This window comes from Mauremys reevesii, linkage group 22 (assembly GCF_016161935.1).
Source record: "Mauremys reevesii isolate NIE-2019 linkage group 22, ASM1616193v1, whole genome shotgun sequence".
NCBI lineage: Eukaryota > Metazoa > Chordata > Testudines > Geoemydidae > Mauremys > Mauremys reevesii.
In genome coordinates this window covers 21,650,941-21,678,382 of record NC_052644.1, presented here as the reverse complement: position 1 = coordinate 21,678,382, position 27,442 = coordinate 21,650,941, and the positions used below count along the sequence as shown (strand labels likewise).

Sequence of the window (27,442 nt, the reverse complement as noted above, 5' to 3'; positions counted from 1 at the left end):
AACAAGAGGCAATAAAATTTGAGGTTTCTAACTACCCTATCCCAGCCCTGGGGGCCGATCCTTCCGCCCAAGGTTTCTGCCCCCTGCCCAGGGCACTCAGCGCTGTGGCATCAGGCCCAGCCCTTCCTGGGGTGCGGGGGGGAGTGATTTACACTCTCACCCCACTAGACCCCATTCCTTTCCCAGTGCTGGGGAGAGAACCCAGGAGTCCTGAGTTCCAGCACCTTAAGCTCTGGGAGGGGAGTGGGGTGTAGCACTTAGACCAGGGGGGCTGGTAGCCAAGACTCCAGGATTCAGTCTCTCCCCCATGCCTCAGTTTCCTCTCTCAGGCAGCGACGCTCGTGCCGCGACAGGAGACGGACCAGGGTTAAACGGTACCAAAGCCTTTTTATTCTAGCCCTCGGGCTGCGTGGTTCGGGGGGGGCGGGGACCCCCGGCTTCAGTTGGCAAAGATCTCCCCCATGGGGATCCAGACGGTCTTACACTGGGTGGCCTGATACAGAAACTCCTCGCCTGCCCCCTGGGCCGGGTCCTCCCACCGCCGGGGGACCCCGTGGCTCACCCAGGTCCGCTTCAGGTTACCGGCCGAGGCCCATTCCACAAATTGGGAGCCCTGTGGGAGAGAAAGGGTTAAAAGAGGAAGCAGGAGGTGGGGCCTTTCCCCTCTGGGGGGCGCTGGCCCCGATCTGGCCCCAGAGCGGGGACTGGCTGGCTCAGGGGGGCAGGGAATGGGGCGGGGGCCTGTCCCCTCTAGGGGGCACCGGCTCCCATCCGGCCCCAGGGCAGGGACTGGCTGGCTCAGGGGGGCACGTGATGGGGGCAGAACCGCTCTCACCTCCGGAGACCCAAAGTACCACATGGCCTGAACATCCTGGTGCTGGGCCAGCGTCCGGCTCAGATGGTCCCGATTCCCCGTCACAATATTCACCACCCCGCCGGGGACGTCCGAGGTGTCGAAGATCTGAGTGGGGGAGGAAGCAGATGGGCCCTATTAGCAGCCGGAACCAGCAGGGGCAGGGAGCCAGGACTCCTGGGTCCTCTCCTGGGGAGGGGAGTGAGGTCTAGTGCTTAGAGCAGGGGGGGAGTTGGGAGCCAGGACTCCTGGGTTCTCTCCCGTCACAGGGAGCTGGTTGCGTAGGTCAGGGACAGGGAACCAGAGGTGGGACCCACTGACGGGGATGGCTGGAGACAAAGCCCTGGCGGACGTCATGGGCCGAGGCGAGAAACGTTTGCGCGGTCGGATGCAGCCACCGAAGGGAACGAGTGGCCTGGGGCCGGGCCAGCGGGGTCCCCACGGGCCGGCGTTAATTGTTCCCAGCTCTTCCCAGCAGAAACAAGCGACTCGGGCAGGTAATTAACGGGCTCCTTAACGACGAAGCGAACAGAAACGCTCCACTTCCGCTGCCCCCTGAGGTCACGCCGGCCGGGAGCTGGGCTTTGTGCGCGGGACGCTGCTGCCGTGTTCGGAGGACCCCCCTCCCCCGTGCGTGCCTCAGTTTCCCTGTCACTTTGCAGTGCTGCCCAGTGGGCGTGGAAGCGTTAAAGCTGCTCCGTGCAGGGTGACTAACAACCGGCTCTACCAAAATCACAGCCGTGAAAAACACCTCCTGGATCGTGAAATCTCACCCCCCCCCCCCACGGGGCATCTGGCTGGCGTAGGGGAGACCAGATTTCACAAGTGGCGGCTGCTGGCTGGGGGGCTCTTAATGGGCTCTGGGCTCCAGCGGCTAGTCCCAGCCGGGCTGCAGAGGGGCAGGATTTTCTTTCCTCCTGCATGGACGGTTCCCAGAGCTGGGTCAGACCCACCCGCGGGAACCTCTCGCAGCAGCTGGCCAGACACCCAGCTCTGAAGGCAGCAGGGCAGAAGTAAGGGGGGCAATATGGTGACCCCCCCCCAAAATAGCCTTGCGGACACCCCACCTTTTTTTGGGGTCTCTGCCCCGCCCGCGGCCGGTGCCACCACCGTGAGATTTCAGAGGGAAAGATCTGAAACCGTCCAACAAACGCTGCGAAAAATCCAACGACCGTGAAACGGACCAAAACCAGCCGGGACGTTGGCAGGGCCCTAACTCTGCGGTGCGGCCGGCGAACGATTGTGAACCGGTTTCCCCGTATTGCGAAGAATCGACGCGCCGACGCGAGCGCGTCTGGGGTTACCGAGATCCTGGGATACGTTTACCAAGTCAGCCGGTGGGTGCGAAGTCCCTTTCATGGCTTAATGGCCTGCAGATTGCGCGTGGGACTGTCCTCAGCCATAAGATCAAAGATATGAGACTGCTCTGACCGACACTGTCGTCGCTTAACGAGCCCGGTTCTAACGAATGACCGGCTCAGCCCGGCCCCCAGACTTTAGAGCAGGGGTCGGCAGCCTTTCAGCAGTGCTGTGCCGAGGCTTCGTTTATTCTGATTTAAGGGTTCGCGCGCCGGTCATACATGTTAACGTTTTTCGAAGGTCTCTTTCTGTAAGTCTATGATATAGAGCTAAACTATTGTTGGATGGAAAGTAAAGTAAATTTTTAAAAAAAAATAAGAAGCTTTCATTAAAAAAAAAGTAAATTAAAATGCCCCCCCCCCGGGACCGGGCAGTGTGAGTGCCGCTGAAAAATCAGCTCGGTTGCTGCCACACACACGTGCCACCAGGTTGCCTGCCCCTGCTTTAGAGCTCCCCCCATGTCCACGCCCCACGCCCCCAGAGCTGGGCGGGGGGGGGGGGGTGGGGGGGGGCTGCGGCCAGGCGGCCAGGGGCGGGGCTGAAGCTGGGCCAGGGGCCGGGGCCGGGGCCGGGGGGCTGGGTGGTACTTCCTTCCTGCCCCCATGCGGGCTAACCCGGGCCCCGCCGTTCTCCCCCGCTGGCTGTTCCTTCATGCCCCTCCGCCCGGGGGGGGTTACGCCCCACACTCTGGGGACCTCCGCCTTACGCCAACGAGTGTAACGAGGCAATCGAATAGCTAGACACAGAACGGGGCTGTGCCGCCCGGGGCAGCGAGAAAAGAGAAACCGCCGGCCTGATCCGGCCACCTCTGACTTGTGCCCGGGGACGCGCCAAAGGCAGGGGCCTGGGGTCTCCAAGGGGTCGCTTGGCAGCCCCTCCTACGCTGCCCCCTTGGCTTCTAGCCGGGTGGGAGCGTCCCAGAGAGACGCTTGTGCCCGCCCGGAGACTGCGACGACTCGGCGTTAAGGACGCGAAACCGCTCGTAACCTGCGTGGTTCTTTTCTCTCGTTAGTAACGCTCCACTTTTCTGTTTTCTTCCGAATAAACCCTTCGCTAGCTGGGCCGGCAGGATGTTTGGGTGAGAGCTGGAGTGATGTGGACTGGGCGGGCAGCTGATCCTCGGGGATCGGTAAAACCTCGCGCAAGGGGAATTGCGTTTTTAGTAACTTCGCACTCTAAAAACCCGCCGTGCGGACGGTGAATCGGGCTGGAGATGCCTAACGGGGGATTGTGTTTTGGCTTCTTGTGAACCAGCCGAGGCCTCCAGAGACGCGTGTTCCTGGTTGAAAACCACCAGGTTTGGGGGAGGGGGGCAGCTCCCCTGCTTCTTGCAGTCTGCCCTGAGCGTGGCCTTCTCAGTGTCGATCCGTTCTAGGTACCGAGACACGGGTGGAGCCTGGCAAATCGGTGGACAGCCACGGGCCGTGTGTGCGGATCGGACGCGGGTCCCAACGTAGCCGCGCAGGGCTCTGCACGGGCATGGGGGTAACGCCTTGAGATCGGGTGAGGGGAGGGGTCTGTGCAGCGCCCGGCCCAATAGGGACCCCAATCTCAGGTGGGGGGGGGGATGGGGCCGTTTCACGCAGCGTAAGCCCCAATTGGCATGTGGGGTCGCTCCCAGTGGGGGCAGCACAGAGGGGGTGGGACAGGAGCTGGCGCCAACGGAGATATGGTTACTGCTCTCGGCACTGGGAGGGGAGTGGGGGCTAGTGGTTAGAGCAGGGGGGCTGGGAGCCAGGACTCCTGGGTTCCCTCCCCAGCTCTGGGAGGGGAGTGGGGGCTGGTGGTTAGAGCAGTGGGGGCTGGGAGCCAGGACTCCTGGGTTCTCTCTCTGGCTCTGGGAGGGGAGTGGGGGCTGGTGGTTAGAGCAGTGGGGGCTGGGAGACAGAACTGGGTTCGCTCCCCAGGCAGAGGGTCTCAGAGTCCAGTGGCCCATATGCTCCCAGTAGCTACTTTTCCATCTCTCAACAGCCATGTCCTCTCTAGGGTGGGGTGATGACTCCCTTTTTGGCATGGGGAAACTGAGGCACGCGGGGGGAGGGGCTAGCAGACTCCGGGGGGGGTACCTGGCAGAGGTCCAGGGCGGGCAGCGGGTAGCGTGGGCTCGGGACCATCACCACGGCATTTCCCCGGGCCACGGCGGGGGCCAGCAGGCTGAGGAAGCTGAGCAGGGGGCGCTCGTCCGGGCAGGCGACCCCCACGACGCCCAGGGGCTGGCGGAGCTGCAGGGTGGTGCCGTGCAGGGGGGTTTCCTGGGGGAGGGGCAGAGCCAGAGGGATGAGTCCGGGGGGCCCCCCCCTCCCCACTTCCAGCCCTCGCGACAAAGTAAACGCCACCCCCAGGCACCTGCTGCTCTGTTCAGCCTGCGGGCAGAGCTCCTCCCCCAGATTCCCTCACCTGCCCCCACCCCCATTCCCACCCCCTCCTGGGTCCACTCCCAACCTCAGACCCCCCCCAACCCCTTCCCCGGGTCCCGCCCCTCCGTCCTTCACCTCTCCGAGCCCCGCCCCTCCCCCCACTGCACCCTACCCCCACCCCTGCCCCCTGGCGTTCCCCGCCCCCATCTCGGGCTGCCCCATGTCCGTAGGGGGCGCCCTGGGGCCCACCTGCACGGCGCCCCCGGATTTATCGCACAAGGCCGCCCAGTGGAAGAGGCGCTCCAGGCCCAGGTCCACCTCCCGCTGTGCCTCCTCGGGGGGGGCCCCCGTCAGCGCCCCCAGCCGGGACGCCACCTCCTCCCGCCGCAGCTCCAGGTTCTCCGCCACGTAGTACAGCACCTGCGCCCGGGCATGGGCCGCCCGCTTCCCCCACCTGCCGGGAGAGAGACGGAGCCGGGATAGAACCCAGGAGTCCTGGCTCCCAGCTCCCCCTGCGCAACCCCCCCGCCCCCACGCCCCTCCCAGAGCCAGGGAGAGAACCCTGGAGTCCTGGCTCCCAGCCCCCGCTCTAACCACCAGACCCCCCGCCCCGTCCAGAGCCAGGGATGGAACCCAGGAGTCCTGGCTCCCAGCTCCCCTGCTCTAACCACTAGACCCCACTCCCCTTCCAGAGCCTGGGAGAGAACCCAGGAGTCTTGGCTCCCAGCTCCCCCTGCTCTAACCACCAGCCCCCACTCCCGTCCCAGAGCCAGGGAGAGAACCCAGGAGTCCTGGCTCCCAGCCCCCCCTGCTCTAACCACCAGACCCCTCTCCCCGCCCAGAGCCAGGGAGGGAACCCAGGAGTCCTGGCTCCCAGCCCCACCCCCACTCTAACCCAGTAGCCTGCAGAGTTGATTCCCATCCTAGCAGTGCTTTGCCCCTCCCCCAAGGGATCAGCCCCCACCCCAGGGCCCCTCTGGATCTGATTGGTGGACAAGGCTCAGCCCGGGATCTGCCCCCCCAGCCCCGATCAGATTACGCCAATCAACCCCCAGGCAATAAAGCCATAAAATGTAAGTGCCTCTGGGCTCCTCTCTGGACCCGGCTGCCGCACCCGGCCCTGCACCCTCCTCCTGGCCCCGCTTTTCCCCCCCCAGACCCGAGGGCGGATCCCGAACGCCCCCGTCCGAGGCCCCCCCCGAATTTCAGGGGCTGTCACTCAGCATTGCTGGGCACAGCCCTGGGCACTGGGGGGCTGCTTCAAAGCAGGGCTAGGAAGGGAACTCCCCGCAGGCCAGAGCGGGTGGGGGTCTTCGGGGGCGCGGCTCCCTGCTGGGGGGGTGGGGGGGGAGTCCAGGAAGGGAGCCTGCCCGCCCTGGAGAACAGACTGGAGCAGGAGGCGCCTGAACTACAACTCCCATGATGCACCACGGCTGTCTGGCTGAGGTCAGCGGCGCCGCAGGGCTAAGGCAGGCGAGTCCCTACCTGCCCTGGCACCGCGCTGCGCCCCGCAAGCGGCCAGCAGGTCCGGCTCCTGGGCGGGGGGGCCACGGGGCTCCGTGCGCTGCCTGCGCCCTGAGCACCGGCCAAGGGGAGCTGGGTGGGGTGGTGGGAGCCACTGACCGGGAGCCGCCCGAGGGAAGCCTGTGCCCCAACCACGAACTCCAACCCCCAGCTCTGAGCCCCTCCAAACCCAGAACCCTCACCCCCTCCTGCACCCCTCACCCCCAGGTCCACCCCAGAGCCTGCACCCCCAGCTGGAGCCCTCACCCCCTCCTGCACCCGAATTCCCTGCCCCAGCGCGGATCCCCCTCCTGCACCCTGAACCGCTCATTGCTGAGGAAAAGGACCTGGGGTTACAGTCAGGGGCGGCTCTAGAAATTAGGCTGCCCCAGGCAGCGCGGTGTGCTGCGCCGCCCTTCCTCGGTCCCGCGGCGGGTCCCCTCTTCCCGCGGCTCCGGTTGAGCTCCCGCGGCAGGTCCACCGGAGCCCCGGGACGAGCGGACCTGCCGCAGGCATGACTGCGGGAGCTCCACCGGAGCCGTGGGAACAGCGAACCTCCCGCGGGCACGGTCCGGCGGCTCCGCTTGAGCTGCCGCAGTCATGCCTGCGGGAGGTCCGGCCGAGCCGCGGGACGAGCCCCCCTCCGCAGTCATGCCTGCGGCAGGTCCGGTCGTCCGTGGCTCCGGTGGACCTCCCGCAGGCATGACTGCGGCAGGTCCACCGGCCCAGCCTGCCGCCCCCTAGATTTGGCCGCCCTAGGCAACAGCTTGGTTTGCTGGTGCCTAGAGCCGCCCCTGGTTACAGTGGACGAGAAGCTGGATATGAGTCAGCAGGGTGCCCTTGTTGCCAAGAAGACTCACGGCCTGTATAAGTAGCGGGCGGGGCACTGCCAGCAGATCGAGGGACGTGCTCATTCCCCTCTATTCAGCACTGGTGAGGCCTCATCTGGATACTGTGTCCAGTTTTGGGCCCCACACTACAAGAAGGTTGTGGACAAATTGGAGAGAGTCCAGCGGAGGGCAACAAAAATGGTTAGGGGGCTGGAGCACATGACTTCTGAGGAGAGGCTGAGGGACCTGGGATTGTTTAGTCTGCAGAAGAGAAGAATGAGGGGGGATTTGATAGCTGCTTTCAACTACCTGAACGGGGGGTCCAAAGAGGATGGATCTAGACTGTTCTCAGTGGTGGCAGATGACAGAACAAGGAGCAATGGGCTCAAGTTGCAGTGGGGGAGGTTTAGGTTGGATATTAGGAAAAACTTTTTCCCTAGGAGGGTGGTGAAGCACTGGAATGGGTTCCCTAGGGAGGTGGTGGTGGAATCTCCTTCCTTAGAGGTTTTTAAGGCCCGGCTTGGCAAAGCCCTGGCTGGGATGATTTAGTTGGGTTTGGTCCTGCTTTGAGCAGGGGGTTGGACTAGAACCTCCCGAGGTCCCTTCTAACCCTGATCTTCTATGATTCCTGGCCCCACCCTGGAGCCCACACCCAGAGCCCTCACCCCCTCCCGCACCCCAACCCAGTGAAAGTGAGTGAGGGTGCGGGAGAGCGAGCCACTGAGGGAGGGGGAATGGAGTGAGCAGGGGCGGGGCCTCTGGGAAGGGGCCTCTGGGTGTTCGGTTTTGTGCCAATAGAAAGTTGGCGACCCTAACCACAGCCAGGGGTTCCCGTTACGCAACCCGCTCCCAGACCAGGGCGAGCTGTGGTGCATCATGGGAGACGATGTGCGGCCAATGGAGGAGAATGACTGAACTACAACTCCCATGAAGCACTGCAGCATCTCAGACAGGGAGGAAAACTGAGGCACGTGATGGGGAGATGCAGTCCAGCCGAGGAACCCCTAGAGGAACATGGGGTATATGAACTACAACTCCCATGATGCACTGTAGCCAGGGAACGCCTATGAGTCTCCTCCGTTCACCAAGAAGGGAGCATATGGTGCATCATGGGAGATGTAGTTTAGCCACAAAGCCCAGGCTAGAAAGAAAAATGGGACCATGATGCACCATGGGTTTGGGCTCCTATGATGCAACTGCCTCCTCTGTCCAAGGGGGGAGATTGTGGTGCATCATGGGAAACGTATTCCAGCCGATAGAGAAAATTGGGAACAGGAGCTCTCTGAACTACCACTCCCATGATGCCCCACAGCCAGAGGCTCCCACAAGGCCGAGCAGCAGCAGTTCTGGATCTAAATTGTCCCTTTCTGGGAGGGGGCCAAGATCGTCCAGTTTTGGGGCCAAAACCGCCCCAAATTCTTCAACTTTCGCCCCAAACAAGAAAATTGTCATTTTCCCTGGAAAATGTAGGCAAAAAATGTTCTTCTCCCAGTTTGATCAGATCTCAGCTCTATGGGACACCCCCCCCCCCCCGCCCTCCCCTGGCTCCCCGAGGAGCAAACCATTCCCTGTAGCGTGAGATGCCGGGCGGGTCCAGCCGCGATAAGCCAGGGGCTCTCTGGGACTCTGGCCGCCTGCGCTGCTGAGGGAGAGATAAGAGAGGCGAGGCCAAGGAGCGGGGGGGTTGTTTATCTGCCACCTGGCAGCGGGCCAGAAAGTGGGTGACACTTTTGCTCCAGGCTGGCACCACCTGGCCTGGGAACTCAGAGCGGGCCCCAAACTGCAGCCTGGCCTCATACGGCGAGCAGCGACCTCGCTCGGTACACGGGGAAACTGAGGCACGAAGGGTAAACCGTGAGTGCAGAGGCAAAGCCGGGGATAGAACCCAGGAGTCCCAGATCCCACCACTAGTCCCCACTCCCCTCCCAGAGCCAGGGAGAGAACCCAGGAGTCCTGGCTCCCAGCCCCACCCTGCTCTCACCACTAGACCCCACTCCCCTCCCAGAGCCAGGGAGAGAACCCAGCCGTCCTGAGCTGCTCCCCATCTCACCCCGGCGCGGCCTTGTGAGCAGCCTCCACAGCGTTGCGGATATCCTTGGCGCTGCCGTCCGCCACGTACGCCAGCACGTTGCCGGCGGGGTCGAGGACGGGGAACGAGGCCATTCCCTCGGGTCGCTTCTGAGCTCCTCCGTAGTACAGCTTGTAGGTCCTGTCCACCCTGCAGAGACACAAGGGGGGGCGAGGCGAGCCCTGAACCCTCACGCTCATTGGAAAGCCCCCACGCCCCACCCCAGAGGGGCCGCATTTCGGCACCGCACGAGGGGTCCGTGTCCGTGTTCCCTCTAAGGTGCAGGCCCGCATACGGGTGAGTGTGGAGGATGTGTCGGGAGGGCAGCAGTGGGGTGAGGTGGGGGGACGGTGATGGGGCTTCTGGCGAACCTGGGCTATGGGGGGGAGAGATGCCCTGGGGCTGCAGCAGGGACGGGAGTTCTCTCTCTCCCTGCCACAGCCCCAGAGCTGGGGGAGCCTGGGGAACGAGGTGACAGTGGGTCTTTCCCCAGCTCTGCCACTGAGTTCCTGCGTGGCCTGGGGAAGTCACCTCACCCCACACCGTGCCTCAGTTTCCCCATTTCCCAGACGGGAATAATGCTGTAAAACCCTGAGATTTCCCAAGGCAAAGCACTAACGTTGGCTTTTCGATTTGTGTTTTAAATGGAAATGACCAAAACGGAAACGCCTGTGTCTGATTTCCAATGACAACCATCCCCCGCGGTGGATTTAAACTCCCCCTCGCCGTGTTTGCAAAGTTTTTCACGGGCAGCGTCACCAAGGATGGGGGGGGGGGGGAGTCAGGGCCCCACCCCCCCCACTTCCTGCGATTCACCGTGACTCTCTGCCAGCCAGTGACACGGGTTTATTAGCCGACAGGAACAGCCCCAAACAGAGCTTGTGGGTACAGAGAACAGGACCCCTCAGTCAGGTGCCTCTTGGGGGGGGGGAGCCCAGACCCTGGTTCTGGGCCTCCTCCCATCTCCCCAGCCAGCTCCAAACTGAAACCCCCCAGCCCCTCCTCTGGCCTTTGTCTCTTTCCCCGGCCAGGAGGCCACCTGATCTCTTTGTTCTCCAGCCCCTTCAGCTGGCACCGTGCAGGGCAGGGGCCCAGGAGACAGGGTGTCGACCCTTCTCTGTGCAGACACCCTCACGCCTGCCTAGGGCTCTGCACCAACCACACCCCCTTATCCCACCCCCTGGATCCTAAGAACTGCATAGGGGAAACTGAGGCACCCGCCCAGCATGCCGAGAACACATTAAGAACCTTCCCACGTCGTCCCAGGCAGCAGGACACGGGGTTTATCTAGGGACCTCGCCCTGCAGAGTATTTCTCACGGAAAGGAGCGTGAGAAAAACGCCGCGGCCGGTGAAAGTTTGCCCGAGCCCACGTGTTCGGAAAGTGTGGGGTAAACGCACCGACTTCTGAGTTTCCCTGTAATAACCGAGACACTGGAACATTGTGTGCAGGCAGCGGACTCCAAAGGTGAACCTGACTCATCGCCCAAGCTAAGCCAGCGGAAAACACGAATAATCGACGGGGCCTTTAAAGTGCTTCGTCTTGTTAATAGCAGGGGAGGGAAAGCTGAGGTTTTTACAATTATTTTGACCCTTAGTATCTTGATTTAGAAAGCAACGTTCCCTTGGGTTTCTAATGGGGCTGTATTATATATTACCTTCAGAGACTTTGACAGACGAAGCCCCGGTTGAATATTAAATAGCACTAGGATTTGGCATAAGAGGAAAAGATTCTTCCTATCCAAAATTCCCTGTCGCTTTCCAGACGACTGCGCCGGGCTCTCTGTGCTAGCCGGCTGCTGCTTGCCCTCCCCAGAGATGGCTGCATGTCATCCTCGTGGAAGGAGGGTGGAGGAATGAACTGATAGGTGCCGCAGACGTCACCCGAAGACAGAGCTTCCCTGAGACCCAGCTAGGGGTGAGTTGTAGGACGCTGGGAGCTCTCGGAGGGATAAGGGGTGCCCGAAAGTATGGAGGTGACGGCGCACAGCCGCATGTCACCTCCCTGTTGGTGCGTCACACAACAAAATCCATTCCGCACGTGGATGGAAAAATGTAGGCTCCTGGATACCCAGCCCCTGCGCCCCACCCCAGAGGGGCCGTGTCCCAGCGCCAGACGAGGGGTCCCCATATAACGAGCCCCCCGCGCTCCACCCCAGAGCCAGCCGCATCCCAGCGCCAGGCAAGGGGTCCCCGTATACCCAGCCCCGCGCTCCACCCCAGAGCCAGCCGCATCCCAGCGCCAGGCAAGGGGTCCCCATGTACCCCGCCCCCGCGCCCCACCCCAGAGGAGCCGCGTCCCAGCGCCGGGCGAGGGGTGCCAGCTCTGGGGGACCAGGTGTCGTTCGTACCTTGGCATGTTTTCCTCCAGTTCGGGGCGGGCGACCCCGCTGCGCCCGGGAACCGGGGGCGGGTCGGCCCCAGAGGACGCAGCAAAACTTTTGTAGTCCAGTTCCGCGGGGCTGGGCTGGGGCCGGCTCTGCCAGCTCGGTCTGACGTACTCGTACAGACCCTGGGAGGAGGAAGGGAGGGACAAATCAGCCCCACAGGCCCCCCAGCCGGATACGCCCCCCCTCCCGGCCCGGCCCCACGCACCTCCTTGCCTCCGTCCCGGCCGGTCCCGCTCTCCTTGGCTCCCCCGACGCCTGCGGCCGCGTCACACAGGTTCTGCCCGTTGATCCAGACGGTGCCGACCTGCAGGCTGCGACAGAGAGCGAGATGGGGGGGGGGGGTGAGACGAAGTGGGGGGGTTTCTTGGTTTTTCCGTGTTTCCCAGGGGGTTCCAGGCCGAGGGGGTGGGACTCAGTGTCCCCGGGTGTTACGGGTTAACGAGGGGAGGGGGGAGGGAGTTTGTGGGTACAAAGGGCTGGAGAGGGAACTCGGGACCCCGGCCGACGGCCTGGAGGATGGAGACCCCAGCGACTGGTGCCCTGGTGACCCAGAGACCCGGCTCAGGAGTCGCAGCCGGTTCTGGCCAGGGGGAGGACAATGGGCTGCGGGGACGGGACCCCGGTGACCTGACCAGCCGGGTCCGGCCAGAGGGGCCAGAGGACGGGAGGGGAGAGGAGCCCAGGAGACCCTGTTTCCCTGGAGAGAAGACAATGGACAGAGGGGGGCTTGGGGCCGGGGGTCTCAGATGCCCAGCTGGGAGCAGGGGGCTCGGGGCTGGAGGGGGGGGGCAGGCAGAGCCCACCCGGCTGCAGGGGGACTGGGACGTGCTGGGCTGAGGGGGGCCAGGCCTGAGGCCGGAGAGTTTCCTGTGCTGGGTTCAACGCTCAATAACCCTCCTGTGTTACGCTGGCTGAGTCGCTCCGGGATAGAGAGCAGGGCGGGGGGGCATCGGCCCCTTCGGGGGGTGGAGGCCCCGGGGGTCCTAGTGAGGGGACTCCCCGAGGGCCCCACGGCAGAGACAGACGCGCTGAGGCTCAGGGAGGGGCGGCTCCAGGAGGTGGAGGGGCCTGACCCCGGGGGAGCACGGCCCCCCGAGAAGGGCTGTCGCACTGAAGGGGGCACCCCCCCCCCACGGACCGCACGGGGCCACGAGTGGGCACGGCCCGTGAGTCCGTGACAGGGCGTCAGAGCCCAGGGCCCCCAGCCTGGCCACAGTGACAAATGGGCGCGTTTCCCCGGCGAGATCCGCCCCCCCCCCCGCCGCAGGGGGCCTGGCAGAACGCCCCAAACTCGCCGCTTGTCTTGGGAGACCGAGAAAACGCCAGGGCCCGAGCGGGGCGAACGGAAGCTCAGAAACCGAACCGACGGGCTTGTCAGCCGAGCAGAACCGGGGCCAGCAGCTGGGAGTCGGGGAGCGACACATTCAGACCGCGATTAACCCCGGGCACAATTTCCCCAGGCTCGCGGGGGATTCTCAGTCAGGGGCAATTCTGAAATCCCGACTGGCTCGTTCTCGCACGGATCTGCCCCAGGGAACACTCCTCTGGCCGGCCGGCCAAGGATCTCTTTCCTCCCGGCTGGCCAGGCGCCGCCCGGACCGACCCTTGGGGGCGAAATCGCTTCTGAGCCGGGAGGAAAGCGCGGGCGGGCGGGGGAGGAGGGATCTGTCATAACGCCGACCGCACGCCCCAAGCCACGGAAAATACATTTCCACCGAGAGCAGTCGAAGCGCAGGGCCAGGCCACGTGTGAAAACCCCCGCGGGGGGGAGCGGGGGGAGCCTGCTTCCGCTGCAGACTGTCACCCGCGCTGCCTCCTGTGCTCAGACTCAAACTCTTTGGATCTCAGCGGCGGCGGGGGGTTAATTACCGATCGGCCGCCGACCGCCCCCCCACCGCGACTGGGAACGTGTCAATCCGGCCAAAGAGAAACCCCCAACACCCGCTTAAACCCCATAAGTCTGCCCGTGAGCGTGAATTCAAAATCAACCCACCACGGACGTCGTGCGTCTAAACGATACCGAAATACAAAGCGGATTCTGCCAGGCCGCCTGATGGCGTCTCCTGCCCCTTCCCCGGCCGCGCGCCGGCTTCTCCATGAATCTTCGTCTTCGGCTGCGGCCCATAAACTTCGCTTCGGTTTCACTACGGGGACGAGCGCCCGGGCGGGGGGCTGCTAGTGAAACTGGGGGCGCTGCGGCCCCGGAGATTCGAGCGTAACGAAGTGGGGTGGACGGACAGGCCCGGGGGGGGACCCGTGGCCCTGGGACGGGAGTTTCCTTGGCAGGTGGGTGGAAACCTGAACCGGATCCCTGCGGCTCTGGGAGCGGCTTCATGGGGTGGGGCAGGGGGAGCCGGATCCTGGAGCCGGATCCTGGAGCTGGAGCTCAGAACTAACCTTTGCGCCACCTCCATGGCCAGGGGCAGGTTCTCGGTCCATACGCTGGCTGCCAGCCCGGAGGGGCGGTTGTTCCCCAGCGCCACGGCCTCCTTGGCGGTCCGGAAGGGCAGTACCACCAGCACCGGCCCAAGGATCTGCCGCACAGGACAAGAGAAGTCTTGGGAGGAAGGGGGCGTGGGGCTGCAGGGGGCCAGCAGGAGGCGCTGGGCTGCGGGGCGGGGGACAGCAGGGGATGCTGGGAGTAGGGAGAGGGGCCAGCAGGGGGCGGTGGGCTGTGGGGAGCGGGGCGGGGACAGCGGGGGATGCTGGGCTGCGGGCTGGGCTCAGCAGGGGGCGCTGGGCTGTGGGGAGTGGGGCGGGGGACAGCAGGGGGTATTGGGCTGCGGGGAGCAGGGCGGGGGACAGCAGGGGATGCTGGAAGTAGGGAGAGGGGCCAGCAGGGGGCGCTGGGCTGCGGGGCAGGGGACAGCAGGGGGCGCTGGGCTGCGGGGAGCGGGGCGGGAGCCAGCAGGGGGCACTGGGCGGCGGGGAGCGGGGTGGGGGGGCTCAGCAGGGGGCGCGGGGCTGCGGGGAGCGGGGTGGGGGGGCTCTGCAGGGGGCGCTGGGCTGCGGGGAGCGGGGCGGGGGCGAGCAGGGGGCGCTGGGCTGCGGGGAGCGGGGCGGGGGCCACCAGGGGGCGCTGGGGGGAAATCAGAGGAAAAGCAGAGAACTGCAGTTCTGACCACGACCACCAGAGGTCACCACCTCCCCACGCATGGCCCAGCCGGCAGGTGGAGGGAGCCGGGTTGGCCCCCCGGCGGGGGGAGGGCGCCCCCTACCTGCTCCCGGACGCAGCGCGAGGTGCTGGCCACTCCGGTGATCAGGGTTGGGGGGTAGAAGGGCCCTCGGGCCGGGAGCGCTGCCCACGCCTGGAAGATCTGCGAGTGGGGAGACAGCAGCCCATGAGCCCGAGCCGGGGAGAGAACCCAGGAGTCCGGGCTCCCCCGCTCCAACCCCCCCGCTCTAACCACTAGACCCCACTTCCCTCCTGGAGCCGGGGAGAGAACCCAGGAGTCCGGGCTCCCCCCCCGCTCTAACCACTAGACCCCACTCCCCTCCTGGAGCCAGGGAGAGAACCCAGGAGTCCTGGCTCCCACCCCCCCGCGCTCTAACCACTAGACCCCCCTCCCCTCCCGGAGACAGGGAGAGAACCCAGGAGTCCGGGCTCCCCCCCTCCCACCCCGCCCTGCTCTAACCACTAGCCCCCACTCTCCTCCTTGAGCCGGGGAGAGAACCCAGGAGTCCTGGCTCCCACCCCGTGCTCTAACCACTAGACCCCACTCCCCTCCCGGAGCCAGGGAGAGAACCCAGGAGTCCGGGCTCCCAGCCTCCACCTCACCCCCCCCCTACCCACTAGACCCAGCCCCTCACCTCAGCCCCCTCTGCCCGGGCCTCCTCCACGCAGGTCTCTATGGTGCCCCGCTGGGCGTCGTCCGCCAGGGCCCCCCCGTCCATGGCCTTGTCCAGCGGGTCCCCCACACGCAGCTTCCCCAGCCGCGTCCTCAGCCGCTGCAGCAGCGCCCGAGCCACAGGCTCCTGCACCAGCACCAGCGCCCCGGCGCCGGGAGCCTGGGGGGAAAGGGGTTAACGACTCACCAGCGCCCCCTGCAGGGCACAGGCCCTCACGGCAACGCAGGGTCAAAGCCAGAGGGGGCCTGTTCCCTGCCCCCCTGAGCCCCAGTCCCCACCCTGGAGCTGGCGCCCCCTAGAGGGGATGGGCCCCGGGCCCCTGAGCCAGCCAGTCCCTGCCCCGGGGCCGGATGGGAGCCGGCGCCCCCTAGAGGGGACAGGCCCCTGCCCCATTCCCCACCCCCCTGAGCCGGCCAGTCCCTGCCCTGGGGCCGGGTGGGAGCCAGCGCCCCCTAGAGGGGACAGGCCCCTGCCCCATCCCCCGCCCCCCTGAGCCAGCCAGCCCCTGCCCCGGGGCCGGGTGGGAGCAGGCGCCCCCTAGAGGGGACAGGCCCCTGCCCCGTTCCCCACCCCCACGCCAGCTGGCGCCCCCTCGGGGGAGGCCGCACTCCCTGCTCACCAGGCCCCGCTGGCAGCTCACGGCGTCGCTCAGCCCCACGGCGGCTCCATCCAGGTCGGCCGAGTCGAAGACGAGGACCAGGGTGTCGCCCCCCAGCTGCAGCGAGAGCCGGGGGCCCCTGCCAGCCGTGGCGCGGCGCAGCGAGCGCCCCATCTGCGGGGAGGGGAGGGGGGACTGGGAATGGGGCCCGGGCTGCCCCCACCTCCACCAGCCCACCCCCCCCACATTGCAGAGTTCCCCAGCCCCCCCCCCCCCAGTCAGCTACCCCCGGGTCCGGCCTCCATGTCACAGCGGCTCCTCCTTCAGGGCCCCCACCTTCAGCTCAGCTCTCCAGAGCCCCCCTCCCATCTCCCCAGCCGAGACCATGGCAGCTCCCCCCCAAGAAACCAGCCCCCCAACTCCCGCCGCCCAACAGACCAGCCCTCTGGCACATGGGGGGCAGGGGGAGAGCGTCTCCCCCCCCCCCCCGGAAGCACGTACCTCCACGGAGCCAGCCACGGCCACAGCGTCCACCCCGGGGTGGGCAGTCAGCCCCCCGGCCAGCGCCCCCTCCCCCGTCAGCACATTCAGCACCCCCGGGGGCAGCCCGGCCTGGGCCCCCAGCTCGGCCAGCAGCAGGGCAGAGAGCCGGGCGCGGGGGGGCGGGAGGAGAACCACGGTGTTCCCTGGGGGGGGTAGATGGGGGTCAAGGAGGCGCAGGGAGCTCAGGGCAGGGGGACCCCCACAGAGGGGAACCAGACACAGGGGGCACAGGGGGATCAAGGCAGGGGGACCCCCCAAAAAGGAAAGAGGGGGCCTCAGAGGGGGCCACGCAGGGGGACAATCACCGGGGGGGGTCCCAGCTGGACGACCCCTTCCCCTTAGAAGGGGGCTGTGGGGAAGCTCAGGGGGGCGACACACAGGGGCTGGGGGGACTCAGAACCACGTGACACCCCCCCAAGAGGACCCGGGAGGATAGAAATGTGGAGGTGGGGGGGTGAACCCCGAGCGGGAGGGGCAAGGTGATCCCAAGGGAGCTCACATGGGGGGCACAGAGTGGGGCGACCCCCCCCACACACACACACACCTACCCATGGCTAGAGCTGGGCAGATTTTCCAGGCCAGCGGCAGCAATGGGGAATTCCAGGTAACCACAGCAGCAACCACCCCTGGGGGGGGGAGATAGAGAGAGAGAGGTCAGAGCGGAGAGCCAGGACTCCTGGGTTCTCTCCCCAGCCCTGGGTGGGGAGGGGGGGCTAGTGGTTAGGGCGGAGGTGCTGGGAGCCAGGACTCCTGGGTTCTCTCCCCGGCTCTGGGAGGGGACTGGGGTCTAGTGGTTAGAGCAGGGGGGGCTGGGAGGCAGGACTCCTGGGTTCTCTCCCCGGCTCTGGGAGCAGAGGGGAGGTCAAGCAGTTACAGAAGGGAGCCCGGACCCCTGGGTTCTGTGCTGAGCTCTGCTGCACACTCCTAAATCCCCGTTCCCACATCGTGCCTCAGTTTCCCCCCCGTCACCAGGCGCACGGCTCCAGCAGGGGGCGCGGGAACCCCACCGCGGTCCCTTACTCACCCAGGGGCTTCCAGCCCCGCAGCTCGGTGCCCATGAGCTGGGCCCAGCCGGCGTGGTGGTAGAAATGCCGCACGACCAGGGGCAGGTCGCGGTCCCGGGCCTCCCCGACGGGCTTGCCGGTATCCAGGCTCTCCAGGAGCGCCAGGAGGCGCTGGTGCTTTTGGATGGTCCGGGCCATGCTGGAGAAGGGAGGGGGCCGGGGTCAGGCCGGGGCCAGCGGAGGGCGACGGCGCGAGCCGAGCGCGCCAGGCCGCAGGGGGCGCCGCGACGGCTTCGCCGGCGCAATGGCAGGCTGCCGTCACTAGGTGGCGACAGAACCACACGTCCAAACCGGGTGCATTTCTCCCCCCGCCCCCACCAACGCCCCCTCCGCCCCGGCACCCTCGGCCGGCGCTCACTTGTGCAGGTGCCGGGCTCGGGCGTGGCACGGCAGGCGACTCCAGCCTTCGAAGGCTTTCGTGGCAGCTTGGAGGGCAGCTTCCATGTCCTCCGGCTCCCCCTGGAGGGTGGTGGCCAGCAGCTCCCCTAGGGCCAGGGAGAAAGATCCCCACTGACTCACAGCCCCCCACCTTCCCGCTCCCCACGGAGAGATCAGCCACCCCATGGAGAGATCTCCCTGCTTCCTCCCCATCCCCACAGCCCCCCCCCCACACTGCTCAGAACCGAGCTGAGACCCAAACAACTCGTGTCCCGTTTCCTGTCCCCTCGAGCCAGTCAGTCCCCCGGCCTGGGGCCCAATGGGAGCTGGCGCCCCCTATGGGGAGAAGCCCCCCCCCCGTCCCGTTTCCTGCCCCCCCCTCAAGATCCAGTTTAACCCTTCCGGGTCAGACGCGGTGAGCTGCTGCGGCCTGGGCTCCTACCGGTGACAGGATTGGTGCCGCTGGCGGTTTCTCTGCCTTCCGGCTTCAACCATTTGCCGTCCACGAAGTGCCCGAAGCTTCGACCGTGAGTCTCCAGCCAGGCCTGGGGTGGGGGGAAGCAGGAGAAATACACCCCCCTGGAATGGACAGTCAGACCCTCGGCAATACACCGCACACCCACCAGGGGGCGACCGGCCCCACGCTGCCCTCTAGTGTTTGGAAGCAGAACGTGGTCACCGCAGGTCCTAAGCCCTATAGTGCAAAAAGGGGATTCTCTGCAAAATGCCCATTCACGCGTGGGAGGGAAGGGATCCCGCTGTGGCAGGGACAGGGGGTGTTCCCAGCAGGATCCCTTGTGTTCTGATTCTTAGTCCAGCATAACAGACGCACCCCTGCGAGCTGAAATGAAACATTACTCACTGTTTGATTAAACAGATGGGGAAACTGAGATCCGAAGAGGGGGAATGGACTTGCCACAGAGGGTCAGAGCTAGGGAGAAGTCCTGTCCTCCCTGTTCTAACCACTAGACCCCCTCCCCTCCCAGAGGCCGGGAGAGAACCCAGGAGTCCTGGCTGTCAATCATTCGATCCCAGCTCTTAGCAAACCCACTGTGATGTGTTTTAACATGGAAGGGCGTGTTCTGAGGATGGGAAATTAGGCAGCCAGGACTCCTGGGCTCTCTCCCCGGCGAGGGGAGGGGAGGGGAGGGGGGTCTAGTGGTTAGAGCAGGGGGGCTGGGAGCCAGGATTCCTGGGTTCTCTCCCCAGCTCTGGGAGGGGAGTAGGGTCTAGTGGTTAGAGCAGGGGGGCAGGGAGCCAGGACTCCTGGGTTCTATCCTGGGAGGGGAATGGGATCTAGGAGGAGGTGACCAGGTACCAGGACACCTGGGTTCTATTCTTGTACTGTCGTTCCCCGCCCCCAAGCCCTGCCCCACAAGGGAAGAGCTCCTGAGTCTGGGGGCAGCGTCAGCGCAGCAGGACAAGAGCTGGGGCTGCAGTGGAAAAACCCAGGTGGGACGGGACAGGCCCGGGCTCTCGGCACAGTGCAGGCATCACTCCCCCACCCGCCCCGCCCCGGGTGCTGCCTCAGCTGCACCAAGGTCAGGGCCGCGGGTGGGGGTAGGGAAGGGGAAGTGGAATCCTGCTGTCTTGGCAATTCTGCGTTGGCCGAGGGCCAGCCAGGCCCTAACGGCTGAATCCCCACAGCCTCCTAGGATCCACCAGGGCTGTCGCCACCTGTGGGGAAACTGAGGCACACAGAGCTGGTGGGACTCAACCACTTTAACGCAGCCTGGGGCAGAGCTGGAGAGAGAACCCAGGAGTCCTGGATCCCAGACAGACAGACACACACACCCACCCCAGCCACCCCTCCCCTCCCAGAGCCAGGGACAGAACCCAGGAGTCCTGCCTCCCAGCCCCCCTGGCTCTAACCACCAGCCTGCTCTCCCCTTGCAGAACTGGGGAGAGAACCCAGGAGTCCTGGCTCCCAGCCCCTTCCAGAACTGGGGAGAGAACCCAGGAGTCCTGGCTCCCAGCCCCCCTCCAGAGAACCCAGGAGTCCTGGCTCCCAGCCCCCCTCCCGTCCCCTTCCAGAACTGGGGAGAGAACCCAGGCTCTCAATATGGGGGGGGGCTTACCTGGGCAGGCCCCGCCCCCTCTGGGGCAGGCCCATACTCCATGGAGCCGAAGATGCCCCACACGGACGGGCGCCCCCCCGCAGCTCCAGCCATTGACTCCCAGCAGGACTCTGCCCCCAGACAGCCCGCCCCTGGCCGCTGGAGGGACCCAGCTCCACTTCCGGCCTCCGGAGCACCATAGAGACTAGGGTTTCGGGGACGGGCCATGACCTAACTCGTCACTTCCGCCGGAAGAAGGTAAAACCGCGCTGCGGAGAGACCGGAAGTGTGGCGGACCACAGCCGGAAGTGTGGCGTCCAAAAGCCGGAAAAGGCCTCTCTGAAATTGACAAAGAACCCGCAAGTGAATCGCCTCAAGTCCCGCTTCCTCCGCCCCGTGATAGGAAATGTGGCAGAAGACGGGAAGTGCGGCAAAAACCCTACCCCGGAAGCGATACTGTCCTTACCGGAAGTGTGGCAACCGACAGCGGAAGTTGGTGTAACGCTCCCGGAAGTGGGCGTCGCAGGCTTGGGCCAGTGTTGCCAATAGCAGCGGGGAGGCAAAGGGCAGGGGTTAGTGCTCGGGGGGGGGCTGGGGGACCCCCGCCCTGCCTGACCTCGGACGCCTGGGTTCTCGCCCCAGCTCTGGGAGGGGGGTTCGAGTGGGGGCTGGGAGCCCGGACTCCTGGGTTCTCGCTCTGGGAGGGAGGGTCTAGTTGGGGGGGACTGGGAGCCCGGACTCCTGGGTTCTCGCTCTGGGAGGGAGGGTCTAGTGGGAGGGGCTGGGAGCCCGGACTCCTGGGTTCTCTGCCTGGCTCAGCGGGGGATGGGACATGGGGGCTGGTATCACAGCCTCCTCCAGGCACCCTGGGCTGGCAGCGCTGGCAGCCTGGCATGGTGCCGCGGGGGTGACACCTGGTGGGGGGCTGCAGGGAGCACCCCAGGAGCCAATGCCCCCCGGTGCCCCGATCCGCTCCCTGCAGCTGGTGGCCGGGCCTGGTGCCCCGGGCTCCAGAGTCCGTGCTGCCAGGGACCAGGCCTGGCTTGGGAGGCCGCGGGCCCCTCTGCCCATGGCGGTAGGGGGCAGGTTTGGGGCTGGCAGGGCAGCGTGGTCCCTCGCTCCCACGTCACGTGAGCTGGCACATCTGTCTGAAGTTCTGTCTGCTCTGCAGCCCCGTCCCCGGAGCAGAGCCCATGGCGTCCCAGACGGACAAGTCCCTGCTGTCGGCAGAGCTGGAGGAGGAAGACGATGAGGAGTTCAGACAGCTGCTGCTCCAGGTCTGTGAGCGGCCCAGCTCCTGCCCGCCCCCCGCCCGGGTGCTGGAGAGCATTGTGGGGGCAGCAGGCTGGCTCTGCTTGTGGGGCCCTGTCGGGGAGTACCAAGCCCTCAGAGCCGGCAGGGCTGGGTCTCTCGGTGCGGGGTCGACCCAGTGGCGTCTGCTCCCTCCCCACCTGCAGGGTTTGTGGCACTCTGGTAGCTGTGGGTAGGTGGGATCTGGCCAAGGGAGCTGGCAGAGGAATCAGCCCCTGTGAGGAGGAAGTGGGGGGGTGATGGGATCTGGTGGCACAGGATCAGCCCTGTGAGGACTGGTGGGATCCCCCCTTGGTCCCACTCTCATTCGTTCCAGGTGATGCAGCGATTGAGTTGAGGCGAGCTGGGGGGGTGGCTCACAGCTGGGATCCCCGGGGGACGTTGGGGGAGTAGTTGTCGATTCATTCACAAGGACCTGGCTGTGCTGGGGCCTCATTGCAGGCGTGTGGGTCTGGAGGGACCGCGGGGTGGGTGTGGTGGGGTCTGGTGCTGTCTCATCCCCCTTTCCCTGCAGGCCACCCAGAAGATCCAGAGTGCGATGCCTTCGGTGCGTGACTCGAAGCCGATCCAGCCTCAGCCTGGTATGGAGTTTGGGCGGGGGAAGCCTGGGGCTGGGATGAAGGGGGGGGGGCTGTGGGTCGGGAGTGAGGGGCACCAACCCCTTCCTTTCCCTCTCCCTCCAGGCTTCTGCATTAAGACCCACGCGGGCTCCCAGGAGAAGGTGTTTGTGAACATCTGCCGGTCGCTGCACATCCCGGCGCCCCCCGACCTCAGCCGCCAGGAGCTGGAGTGTCTCATCGAGTCGGACAGCGCCTCGTCCTTCCGCATCCCCATGAGCCTGGGGGAGCCCCACGCCGAGCTGGACAACAGTGAGGCCCCCCCGCGCTGTGACCCCCCAGCCCTATGGATGGAACCTCCCTCGTTGACCCCTGCGGGCCCCCCCCCCCCGCATACAAACACCCACTGTTGGGATCTCTTGTGACTCCCGCCCCTCAGCAAGGACTCCTGTCCCTTATCCCTGTAGGGGGCGCCAGGGCAGGGACTGGCTGGCTCAGGGGGGCAGGGAATGGGTTACTGGCCTGTCCCGTCTAGGGGGCACTGGCTCCCACCCGGCCCCCGAGATCAGGCCGTGCTGGGTCTGAGCCCCGGCCGCGGGGCAGGGGAGCTCAGAGCGCTCACGGTCGTTCTCTCTCGCAGGCGGGAACGGCTGCACCGCGTACGACGTGGTCATCAACTCCGGCTTCTTCAGCAAAGTGGAGGTGAGGGCCCCCTGCTGGGCTGGGCCCCGCTGCGGGTGGGGTGGGGAGGTAATGTGGGGCGGGGGCGGCGGGTTCAGCTGTCCCCTTGGACCCACTGACCCTGCCCGTTTCGGTGCCAGGCTGACCCCTTCTTCAAAGAGTTCTTCATCACCGTCGCCCTGGAGGGGCTGGCAGACAAGTACAAGATGGACGTCAATCACCCAGGTACTGTCCAGGGTCGGGAGTGAGGGGCACCGGCAGGGCTGGGGGGAGCCCGGGGCTGGGCTAGCGGGGGCTGCGGGTCGGGAGGGAGGGGCACTGGCAGGGCTGGGGGGGGCTGCGGATGGGGAGTGCGGGGCACGGGCAGGGCTGGGGGAGCCTAGGGCTGGGCTGGCAGGGGCTGCGGGTCGGGAGTGAGGGGCACCGGCAGGGCTGGGGGGGCAGGGCTGGGCTAGCAGGGGGCTGCGGGTCAGGAGGGAGGGGCACTGGCAGGGCTGGGCTAGCAGGGGCTGCGGGTCGGGAGTGAGGGGCACCGGCAGAGCTGGGGGGGGGGGCAGGGCTGGGCTAGCAGGGGCTGCGGGTCGGGAGTGAGGGGCACCGGCAGGGCTGGGGAGGGGTAAGGGGGCTCTTGCTCCACTGCCCCCGATCTGCCCCTCCCCATTAACCCCTTCCCCGCCCCTCTGCAGCGTGGCGAATCCTGAAGAACCGGAAGTTCATGGGCTCCATCTCGGGACAGACCATCCGCACCAAGTCCAGCCCCGTCATACAGGAGATGGACTTCAGGTGAGGGGGGGGGGGGGTGTCTGATTACCCTCCCCCCACACGCTGCCCCCTGTGGGTCGAGCTCCTTGGGATGCTGTGGATTTTAGCAACCCCCCTCCCCAATCCCATCCCCCCCATGGCCGCCGTTCTCTGCTTGCTGGCTGCTGCTCTGGAAATCCAGTGGCAGAGAGTTCCGCTGGCTCCATGCGTAGTGAGGAAATAAGTGGGTGTGTCTGAACGTCCCCCCAGGAGTGCAATGGGCTCTCCCCCATCAGGCACGCACCCCGGGATGGAAAACACAGCTTCTCCGAGCCGACCGTGCCCAGCTCCATCGGGGTGGGGGTAGCCTAGAACCGTGGGCCTCTTGTGAGCCTGATTTCAGCCCCCCCCAAAAGCCCAGCCCCCCAGCTTTGCGACGGCGTCCGGCGCGAGGGGCTCCAGGCAGCGGGATGGACAGGGCGGGGCAATGGGACGTGATTGCAAGGCTCCGGCTGGCCTGGTTGAAACGGTGTCCCTGGCTAATTGAGTGGTGGAGGGGGCTGTGTATGCTGGTTAGTGCAGGGGGGGGTGCCCCTGCCGGAGAGGCTGCTAAAGGCCCCCCCCTTCCATCGCTGAAATTGACGACAAGGCTCAGGCCTGGGCGTGTCCCCTGGGGGGGGGTCTCTTGCAGCGAAGGCCGGGGGACAAGCCAGAGACCCATGGAGCTGGGCCGTCCCCAGGCAGAGTCGGGGGGCTGGGTCCATGGCCGGGCCTTGGGGCAAAGCGGGATGTGGGGGGGGCAGACAGGGATTTTTACTGGGTGCCGAAATCCCCTCCCTCTGCTGGGGTCCCCCCTCCCCAGTGGGGCGCTGGCTGTTGTGCCGTGTCGGGCAGGGAGCTCAGCCCTGTCCCCCTCTGAGCGCCTGCCCTCCCCACCCCCGTTCCTTTCTGCAGCTCCCCTGTGCTCCCCAAATTCACCATCCTGGCAGAGCCGGCGGGAGGGGCCCCCGAATTCCTGCTGGCTGAGATCCACCTCCAGCCTGGTGAGTCCCAGCCGGGGTGGGGCGGGCGCTGGCTGGGAGGGAGGATCTGTCCCAGCCGGGGTGGGTCTGTCCCGGCCGGGGTGGGAGGCGGGCGCTGGCTGGGGGGGCCGGGGAGGCGATCTGTCCCGGCCGGGGTTGGAGGCAGGGCGCTGGCCGGGGCGGGGTGGATCTGTCCCAGCAGGGGGTGGGAGGTGGGGCACTGGCCGGGGCGGGTCTGTCCCGGCCGGGGCGGGAGGTGGGGCACTGGCCGGGGCGGGTCTGTCCCGGGCGGGAGGCGGGGCACTGGCCGGGGCGGGGTGGATCTGTCCCGGCTGGGGTGGGAGGCGGGGCGCTGGCCGGGGAGGGGCGGGTCTGTCCCGGCCGGGGTGGGTTCTGTCCCGGCTGGGGTGGGAGGCGGGGCGCTGGCCGGGGAGGGGCGCGGGTCTGTCCCGGCCGGGGGTGGGTGGGAGGCGGGAGCTGGCCCGGGGCGGGTCTGTCCCGCCGGGGAGGTGGGAGGCGGGGCGCTGGCTGGGGGCGGGGAGGATCTGTCCCGGCCGGGGGTTGGAGGCGGGGCGCTGGCCGGGGCGGGGTGGATCTGTCCCAGCAGGGGTGGTGGGAGGTGGGGCACTGGCCGGGGCGGGTCTGTCCCGGCCGGGGGCGGGAGGCGGCACTGGCCGGGGCGAGTCTGTCCCGGCCGGGGCGGGAGGCTGGCCGGGTGGGGAGGATCTGTCCCGGCTGGGGTGGGAGGCGGGGCGCTGGCCCGGGGGGGGTGGGTCTCTCCGTAGGGGGCGCTCTAGGGCAGGGGTGTCAGCCATGGAGCACGTCTGTCTGTTTGGGGGGTGCTATGGGGCGGGTCTCTCCCCTCGGGGGGCGCCGTGGGGCAGAGGTGCTGGCTGGGGCTGGGTCTCTCCCCTCGGGGAGCGCCGTGGGGCAGAGGTGCTGGCTGGGGCTGGGTGTCTCCCCTTGGGGGGCACCGTGGGGCAGAGGTGCTGGCTGGGGCTGGGTCTCTCCCCTCGGGGGGTGCCGTGGGGCAGAGGTGCTGGCTGGGGCTGGGTCTCTCCCCTCAGGGAGCGCCGTAGGGCAGAGGTGCTGGCTGGGGCTGGGTCTCTCCCCTCGGGGGGCGCCGTGGGGCAGGTCGCTCCCCGCAGGCTCTCATGACCCCTCCCGCAGGGCTCGGCGCGGGAGCTCTCCCTGGAGCTGGGGCAGGACCGGGTCGTGCTGCGGGGGGGCCCAGACCCCTACGTCCTCGACATCTTCATCCCCCACGACATCGTCCCGGAGCGCAGCCACGCCCGCTTCCACCGGCGCACTGCGGTGAGCCCCCCGGGAACCCCCCCGGCCCCCTAGGGACCCCCATTGCCCCCCAGCCTCCTGGGGAACCCCCCATTGCCCCCTGTCCCTGCCCCTCCGGGGAACCCCCATTGCCCCCCAGCCTCCCGGGGAACCCCCCATTGCCCCCTGTCCCTGCCCCCCCGGGAACCTCCCCATTGCCCCTGCCACCCAGCCCCTAGGACCCCCAGCTCCCAGGAACCCCATTGCCCCCAGCCTCCTGGGGACCCCCCATTGCCCCTTGTCACCCAGCCCCTGGGGACCCCAGCTCCCATTGCCCCTGTCCCTGCCCCCGGGAACCTCCCCTGCCACCCAGCCCCTGGGGAACCCCCTGTCCCTGCCCCCACAGGGAATCCCGCCCCTCTGCAGCAGGGTGGGCCGCGCTCTCATCCCCTAGGGCAAAAACTCCCCTCCCACAAGACACTGACCCCACCTCCAATGTGTGACTCCTCCCCCTTGTGTGACTCCTCCCCCTCTGCGTGACTCCTCCCCCTCCGCAGTGTTCCCCCCCCCCCACTGCTCAGCTGTAGCTCTGCCCCCCGCTCCCCTCCCCTCTCATCGCCCCCTCGTCTCCCCGCAGGTGCTGACTGTGAAGATGCCCATCCAGCCCCAGCTGGGGCCCCCCTGAGCAGACCCCCCCTCTGCCCTTAGGAGAGACTCCAGGATCCAGAGTGGGGGGGGGCCCCCACCAGACCAAGGGGGAGCTGGCATGTGGGGGGTTGGGGCTCTGATGCCCAGTGGCAATGGGCGGACGGAGAAAACCAGGACTCCTGGGTTCTCTCCCCAGCTCTGGGAGGGCAGTGGGGCCAAGTGGTCGGAGCAAGGGGGGTGGGGCTGGGAGCCAGGACTCCTGGGTTTTTCTTTCCAGCTCTTGCTCCTGGCCTCCCCAGAGACCAGCTGTCGGGGGGGGGGCAGGCCCCTGCTGCCCTGGCGTGGGGATGGGGGGGGCAGCTGGTTTGTCGGGGGGCAGGCTCGTGCCATGTCAAATCTGCACCCGAAGGAGCGGAATAAACAGTGCGATGGAACCGCGGCGGCGTCTGTCTGTGCCTGGCAGCCCTGGCCGCGCCCGGCGGGGGGGGGCAGGAGCACCGGCGGGGGGGGCAGTGCCCGGCCTTGCCCAGCTGGGGCGGACGGGGCAGGAGTGCCGGCTGGGTGGGGCAGTGCCCGGCCTTGCCCAGCTGGGGGGGCTGGGGCAGGAGCGCCGGCTGGGGGGGCAGGGCCCGGCCTTGCCCGGCTGGGGGGTGGGAGGGGGCAGGAGGCCGGCGGGGGGGGCTGGGCTCCGTGTGCGGGTCCGGCTCTGATTTCTGTCCCAGTCGGGTTTTCTCGCTCTCTGTCCCTCCCTCCTGTGTGCTGCCAACTCCGCCCCCCCGTGCCGCGTTCTCACCTTCCCTGGTACAGCCTGTGCCCCCCCCGCCGCCCCCCCGCCATCTGCCAGCCGCGCCAGGGGCTGCAGCATTTTCTCTGCCGCCCCATGCGGGGCCTTTTCCCTCTGCCGGGGCCTGGCTGGCTCGGGGGGGGCGGGGGATGGGGCAGGGGCCTGTCCCCTCTAGGGGGCACCGGCTCCCACCCGGCCCCGGGGCAGGGACTGGCCGGCTCGCGGGGGGGGGGGCTTTCCCCTTGGGGGATGGGGGCACCTGCAGCCTTTCCCTGAGCCCAGTTAAGGCCTCACTGCTGTGCTGGGAGCTCTGGTGCTGTCTCTGGCTCCTGCCCCCCCCCGAAACTCAGACATGGGGGGGCCCCAAGCCCGTTCTGTCTTTTACCCCCCCAGACCCTGTCTACACTCACTCCTCTGAGCATATATTTGCATCTCATTATCGCACCCACCCACCCATTCAATCTGGTGCTGGATAGTTTCCATTGCTCCTGCGATGTAATTCTCACTGGCGGTGGGGGAGGGGGGTGCAGCACTCCCGGGTTCTCTCCCTGGCTCTGGGAGGGGAGTGGGGTCTAGTG

General features: G+C 66.9%; 2 protein-coding genes across 2 annotated transcripts; one reads left to right on the top strand and one right to left on the bottom strand.

Annotated features, from left to right (window-relative positions):
• Positions 1-308: 308 nt before the first annotated feature.
• ALDH16A1 (aldehyde dehydrogenase 16 family member A1) lies at positions 309-20,109 on the bottom strand. Its single transcript, XM_039509956.1, has 17 exons — positions 19,870-20,109; positions 18,234-18,336; positions 17,772-17,898; positions 17,374-17,552; positions 16,898-16,975; positions 16,308-16,492; positions 15,828-15,980; positions 15,170-15,367; positions 14,578-14,676; positions 13,757-13,893; positions 11,565-11,670; positions 11,321-11,481; positions 8,953-9,120; positions 4,819-5,023; positions 4,279-4,464; positions 836-961; positions 309-613 (listed from the first exon to the last, which is right to left on the bottom strand). Exons 1-17 carry the CDS (start codon positions 20,074-20,076, stop codon positions 440-442), a joined length of 2,592 nt encoding a protein of 863 aa, XP_039365890.1. The 5' UTR covers positions 20,077-20,109; the 3' UTR covers positions 309-439.
• A 162-nt stretch (positions 20,110-20,271) lies between these two features.
• Positions 20,272-26,510, top strand: PIH1D1 (PIH1 domain containing 1). Its single transcript, XM_039510204.1, has 11 exons — positions 20,272-20,420; positions 21,020-21,125; positions 21,674-21,740; positions 21,843-22,028; positions 22,357-22,418; positions 22,538-22,622; positions 23,084-23,180; positions 24,093-24,181; positions 24,768-24,772; positions 25,331-25,474; positions 26,070-26,510. Exons 2-11 carry the CDS (start codon positions 21,042-21,044, stop codon positions 26,115-26,117), a joined length of 867 nt encoding a protein of 288 aa, XP_039366138.1. The 5' UTR covers positions 20,272-20,420; positions 21,020-21,041; the 3' UTR covers positions 26,118-26,510.
• The last annotated feature ends 932 nt before the right edge of the window (positions 26,511-27,442 follow it).